At 46.8% G+C, this 7,119-nt stretch overlaps 1 protein-coding gene across 1 annotated transcript in view; it reads left to right on the plus strand.

Moving 5' to 3' along the window:
- LOC125988533 (Krueppel-like factor 7) overlaps positions 1-6,552 on the plus strand; it is a 23,494-nt gene extending 16,942 nt beyond the window's left edge. Inside the window, exons 3-4 of the mRNA XM_049753840.1 lie at positions 2,167-2,290; positions 4,251-6,552. Coding sequence (XP_049609797.1) covers positions 2,167-2,290; positions 4,251-4,302 — 176 coding nt within the window. The 3' untranslated portion in view covers positions 4,303-6,552. The remainder of the gene's footprint in view (positions 1-2,166; positions 2,291-4,250) is intronic.
- The last annotated feature ends 567 nt before the right edge of the window (positions 6,553-7,119 follow it).

Raw genomic sequence — 7,119 nt, forward strand, 5'->3', positions numbered from 1 at the left:
GACAGATAAGGAGCGCTACAATTAGATAGCGGAGCAGGTTGAGGGAAAAGCTAAAACACAAGGCCGCCGCCGCCGCGGTTATTCTTCCTCCGTCGCTCGTTCGACATCCTTCATCACCTTCTCTCTCTTTGCCAAAATACTTTTTTTCAGTTGTGGTCGCTGCTTCACTGTAATTTAAAGCCTCCGTTGGACTCGTTGCTTCGAGATGGTTAACCATGCCACTCGCTTTGGCTTGCGGTTGTCACGGTTACGCTCCCATCATCCACGGGGGGAAGCCATGTTGTTATTTTTACCGACTTGAACAATTTGTCTTTTGATTCGTAGGAATATTTGAGCTGACTCTTTAACATGACCGCCCCCGCCCCTCCCATCTCTCATCCGCTCGATGGCAAACCGTAGAGAGCTCTCGGAGAGCATCTCTAATGACCTCGGAGACCCAAATGCCCCGGCGCTGGCTCCGGTTAATGGAGGAAATGCAATTAAGATCAACACTGGCACCTGAAAGGCTGGAGTGCATCCCGCTCGCGTGCGTGCGTGCGTGTGCGTGAGGAAACGTAACAGATGATACCATTACCGTGACTCAGGAAACACCTAGCGATCAGATTACGGCTATGGATGTATCATTTCTGATGTGATTGGATTATTCCGGAAGGGGGAGGGGAGGCTTTGGACAGCGTAATTTCGGAACACTTTCAAAGAACCGTGGGATTTATTCTTATTATAATAAAAAGAAATGATCCCCAACATAAGCCGTGACATGTTTTCCAAAAGTAACAAGGGCGTAATCTGATTATCCTGACGAGATGGGACTAATCTGCTGGATTAGATCGCTGATCTCCATTTTTCAGTGACACTCACTGTCCCAGTGAATGGAAGCATTTGTGAGGAGGCGAGTCTTCTTGCCTGTTTTGTGAGGGTATCTTGAGAAAGAAAAGGTGTGGGAGGTGGCTTCTGTTGCCAGGCAACCAGGGCAGCATATCGTTGTAGGACTCGGTAGCTGAGTGGTTATTATTGCTGCAGGCAGTGGTCTCTTAATGCCCCCCCCCCCCCCCTTCCTCCTTCCTTCCACACCACCTCTCACTAGCCCTCCCCCATTGCTCCGTACATCTCTAGAGTTACCGTTGCTAGGCAACTGCCTCCATGCTCTGCCGGCATGCCCGGTAATTGGCCGGTGGCATGGCAGCGCGCCGTTGCCAGATCCAGCCAGCTGCACCGACTTGTGCCGCTCCTCCTCATGTCGCATGCGCCCGGCCCGGCGTCGACACGTACTCCCGGTCTCTTGGCCTCATCGCTAGGCAACGCAGCCAGGCGTCGTTGTCTCCCGGGGCCGTCATTGACCACAACCGCTTGCTGTTCGGAATGTTTCTCGGCTCGCGATTTCGCTACTAGTCGAACACGTGTTATGTGGGCTCGGTGAGGTCACATGATGTATAAATCTCGCTGATGTACCATCTCACTTGGTCGAACGGGAAAACCTGTCCTGGTTCTGGGTCCATCTTCTGCATGTTGGGCATTGACATATTTGAACAGAGCAATGAGGATATGTACAGTATCTACATCTATAGTTCTTAATTAGAAGTTAATGTTAATTAAAGGAGATTCAGGCAGAATTCTGTGTCAGGTTTACATTGGATTTGGATTCACACTGGATTGGTTGCATCCACCGATTTGATTTCAAAGCCTCTGTGTGGTTTGCAGTCCATCTTGCTTGGATTCCATTGTTCTTCAAACTTCAGGAAGTCAAGACGATACCAAAAAAAAAAAAATTGTGACCGATTAGCGCCTCCTTGTCAGAACGATTTCCAGCCCTGTGATTGGCTGGTGATAAACTCGAGGCTAAAGCAGATTGGATCTCCAATTGGACTTCAGTCTCCCTTTGAGCCTGAATAAAATGTTGACTTTAGTAGCAGTTATTTTATTCATTGCCTCAAAAAATAGCTACAGTATAGCTTCTTATTTAATTCTTGCTAAAATTGCTTTTGCCAGTCGTCAGTATGCTAATCAACAATGCTAATAACAACTCATCTCTGCAAATCTTCCAAACTTCCATCACCATTCTTCTCCTTGCGTGCTCAGCACGATCACACACCGACCGCCGGGACGTAATCAGTGACAACTGCTCGGTATGTTCTTGTTGAAGAAACAGGTGTTTTCATTCCCCAACAGGTGAGAAGCCATACAAGTGCTCGTGGGAGGGCTGCGAATGGCGATTCGCCCGCAGCGACGAGCTGACGCGGCACTACCGCAAACACACCGGCGCCAAACCCTTCAAGTGCAACCACTGTGACAGGTCTGTCAACGTGCTCCTCCATTTTTTTTTTTTTGTCTTCACACTTGAGCTGGGGAAAATGTTAAATACAGGTCAGTGTGTGTCTGTAAATAAAACCTGACCCACTTCTTTCTTCTCAGGACATTTTGTGACTGCCGCTTTGATCCCAAACGTCCTTGAGAAGCGTAAACTGACCAGCGAAGCACTTTGCTCCGCACGATATTTTAGTGTCTAAATATTTAATTCTTCGGCAGATGGATGGGGGGGTTGCAGAGGAGCTTTAGCCGTCTCTGCATATTCCCGTACAAAACACAATAAGATGTTATCCAGGCAGCGCCGCTATGGCGACGTGACGTAATTTGCGCTCAGCTCCCCCCCCCCCCCCCGCCCTAAATTACTCAGCGAGGCCCCCTCGTTAATAACGAAACACAAGCGAAATGTTAATTCCGGCCCGGCCGGCCGAGTCATCAAGCATTGCTGGGCCATTATTTGCTATAAAAAGATCAAGCTAGCCTGTGACACAAAAATCTTTAGCCCTGTTTTAATTACAAGCTCCCGTCTGTGATCCGACCCTTGCTGACACCTCGGGGATCCCGCAGCAATTTTGTCTTCTGGGGAATAGCTGCTGAGATGGAAAGGTCATTTTTGTCATCCTGTTGAGCGCATATCCAACGGTATAAATCTGAGCGTTGTAAAGTATCTGCGGCATCATAAAGATGCTTTTACGGGCCCCATATTGACCCATATATCAGTGTCAGCCGCTATATTGAAAAGTAAATGCGTTGTTAGGTGTGACTCGTCAATAGAATTATGTGCAGATGCTGCAAATATGGCAGTCAAATGGGCCCTTCTGCATAATAAGTATCAGCCGGGACGTGTTTTTTTGAGTTACCTGCGTTGATGAGCCTCATCAGAGCATCTGTCAGACCTCAGCTGGACACACTGTAAATACAGTAAAGCCAATTCCCAATCTCCCCTTTGCATCTGAGCACTGAAATACAAGCCCCGCCCCCCCCTTCCCCAGCCAAGCAGGCGCTCTCCCTAATTCGGGCTCATCCCTGTCATGTGTCGCATGGCGCCCGACCCCTCGGGCCTAGCGCAGATCATGCTGAGATGAAGGAAGAGAAGACAGGCTGGAAGATGGGAGGGGGAGGGGGGGCTTTGGGAGGCGAGTACTGACAGGGGGTGAGAGACCCGCGGTGTGCCAGCTGGTGTGGTGCCCCTGAGTTGTGACTCGTACGTTACCATCTGTCTGGCTTGAACCTCCACGAAAAAAAAAAAAAAAAACGTGTCTCCCGGGCCTTTCGTTCACCTCGTGTGCAGCAACACACACACACATGCTTCCAGGTGTGACAGTCAGGCTAATGACCGGTGGCTCCGCCCCTTTAGACAAATGGCAAAAAAAAAAAAAAAAAATTGAACACCGCTGACTTGAGGAAATAATTAAATAAATAAAATAATAAGGTGAATTTTATCCGTACAACGGTAGAATTAAATTAACTCCTATTAACAGCGATACAAAACCACAAACAGCTAATGTACGTACAACGTAGCGTAAATCACGGACTAATTACGCACGCGGGTGGAATTTCCTTTTCGTATTTTCGCACACGAGAGTGCTTCGAAACGGGCTATAAACGACCCATAATTTGTTTTTTTTCATTTTCCTCCAGAGCTAATTGCATGTACCTCCACCAGGCAACGCTACACCATGCGAAGAAATCCCGTCGTACTTGAATGCTTTACACCGAGCGTTGCAATTATCACGTTTATTTTTAGTATCTGCATCATGATGAACAATATTCTTCCGTCTGGCATATTTTTTAACGCAGCAATCGTACGATTAAACACACAAATGCTGATTATCAATGAGTTACATGAGTACGAATTGCATCGACGTAGCGCTAGCTAACAGCGACTAAACAATCAGTGTCGTGTTTGGAAAGTAACGGCGTGCCCTTCCCCCTTCTGTTGTTTGCAGGTGTTTCTCACGATCGGATCATTTGGCGCTGCACATGAAGAGGCACATATGAGGAGATGTCAGAAGGGAGCGGAGGCAGTGAGGAAGCAGAGAGGACAATATCACTTGCAGAAAAATTATCACCGTGGATCTCAGACTGATGTCAGATTTGTGGGGCGGAGGCGGAGGCGCCGCCGCCGGGCTTTGGCAGGCAGGAGGGAAGGGTCCCACGTGAAGCGCCATCGGGCCTTCCTCCAATGGGACCTTGAGGTTGGCAGCTCGGGTCCGGTCCACTTTTGCCTCATGTTCAAGCCCGCGTTGACCCACATGCAGCCGGTTGAGGTCTTCAACATCATCTCGCTGGCTTGCCATTCTGTTTCACTCCAAAAGCTGCCGAATTATTTTTTTCTCTCATACTTCCAAACCGGACCCATTGATACATCCCACTTGTTTGAATCGCAGAGATTTTCTTTGCAGAAGCTGACAGGTCACGTCTTGAAACACGATCCGTCGGCCTGAGCTCGATTTCCTGCTTTCGGAGCTGAAACGACCGCACAAGTGACTTTTGTTTAAAAGAAAAGCCCCGGTTTGTCAGAACGCCAAGAACTTGGGCCCCAACGCACAAGTCAAAGCGGCTCGCTGACTAATAATGGCACATCGGACAAGATCACCGTGTATGTAAAGAAGAAAAGATGTCCTAATCCTTCCGAGTAGACCATTCCGAAAAACGGATACGGCCGAATAAATCGCCGCCGATGCCCGAAGTGATCTCTTCTGAGAGTGATTGGCATCGGAGCGAGCCCCACGTTGCCCGGCACGCAGACCTGTTCCAATTTAACCAAGTTCCGTTCAGAATGCAATCTTCTCCACTAAATCAGCCCCCTATGCATCTCCTGGGACATTCCACAGATTTATCCCTCATCGGACACGGAATGGACTGGTAGGAGGACAAACCCAATCAATTGGCTGGCCGATCAATACGAATGTATCTCCAATGTGTCCGTGCACGTGCAGATGAAAATGCGGGAGGCTCGGATATGCACGCTCAGCAAAAGTCAACTGCCCTTTCAAACTCGGACTGAGTGAGACGTCAACGTCGTTGACGTTCTTGGGGGGATCTCGAATCCCTGGCGCCGACTCGCGGACAAATGGAGGAGACGCCGCCGTTTCGGCTGACTCAGCACAAGATGGATTGTTTTGGCTCGGGGGTCAAACGAGATACATAGAAGTCCCTCTCATTTCATTTTTAGGATAGTTGGGAAGACACCAGATCAGTTCTGAGGTGTCTTCGGCCCGGGTTTTGGATGGAGATAAAAAGTGGTTTTGCACCGTCAATGGCAGCTCTACGTATGTGTTTCAATACTCCAGCTCAAATGTTGACGCAAATGATTGCGTGGAAAGGCGCGTTTGCGAAATGTGAAATGTTCCACCCTGGACTGGAGCACAGAAATATCCCAAATATTGTTTGGAAACGACAAATTCTTCAAAAAAAAAACAAACAAACGCGTGCGCCGGAAAACTCGGAGTTCAAATGTGAATGTTTACTTTTTTATACTTATTTTATTTTTTTGGTGGTTCACTTATGTGTCTTTTTAATGAATGATTGTCAATTATGCCGTGCCTGTGTGTGTTTTATTTTGGTGCACTTCGATTTTGGAAAAGAGAAAAAAAAAAGAAAAAATAAGCGACACATCTGATGTTTTCTGTCCGCTTGCGCACATCACGCCGACAACAACGCCACCGCCGCCGCCGCTGCATCTCTGTACAGTAACTGTTTTATACACAAACTCGCACACATACATTCAAGCACGCCCCTGGCGCATACACACAATAGTGCGCACACACACACACTCACGCACACACACACGCTGGCTCGGTCTGAGGTGCAGGCTGCAGCTCTCAGCATCGCTGATCTCCTTCTGAATTTTAAATCAGATCCTTTTTTCCACCAGCGTCCCCTTGTTGCCCCCACCCACCCGCCCGCCCCCCCCCTCCCTCCCCCGCCCCGCCCCTCCCCTCCTTTCAACTCCTCGTCACCCATCTCCCTCCGTTTTCCTGTGTTGTCTTTCTCCCTTTCTTTCGACTGTATAAAGTGTTTGAAATTTATCATTTGTATATTATGATGTATGGCTATGATAATGTTCTTTATTATGGAAAAATGAGAAAGATTTATTTTTGTTACCGGTTTGTTTCATAATTCATTTTTTTAAATTGGTATTGTAATATCTCTATGCAAGGAACTGCTTGTTTTTTTGTTTTTTTGTTTTTTATTTAAGAATGTAATGATGTGTAATAAATGGTAGACGCAGTTTGGCATGGAGTAGTCATGTTTCCTGGCTGGTCTGTTTATTGACAAAATGCACACATGGTCTTCTCTCACGTCGTCTTATGAAGACTCAATTGCAACGAGCAGCTGGAGCGGATATGGGTGGTTCTCAGAAAGTGTGGTCCATCTCGATGCTCAAACGCTGAGTCATTACCTTCCCGTCACAATCGACGGATTTCACCGCTTATGATATGAGACATACTGCGGAGGTAAAAATCAATAACTTGACTAAGAGTCGTGTTGTCGTTTGTGTGTGAGTGTGTTTTGAGTCGTGACAAATGTTCGGCGTGGCCACTTCCTGTTCGATGAATCAACTTCGAAAACAGTCGCCACCGATAAACTCGCGTAATGTCAATGCAACATAATTGTCCATAATTGATGTTCTGTTGACATTAAAAATAGGTTACATCCACAAGGTGGATTTATTCATTATATTAAATTAAATTATATTATTTATTATATATTATATTATATGTATTTTTGATTAAATGAATGGAACATTTTGACCTAGTTTATTTTTCAGCTCTATATTAAATTATATTATATTATTATATTATATTATAT

The sequence above is a fragment of the Syngnathus scovelli genome, chromosome 2 (assembly GCF_024217435.2).
Source record: "Syngnathus scovelli strain Florida chromosome 2, RoL_Ssco_1.2, whole genome shotgun sequence".
Lineage (NCBI taxonomy): Eukaryota > Metazoa > Chordata > Actinopteri > Syngnathiformes > Syngnathidae > Syngnathus > Syngnathus scovelli.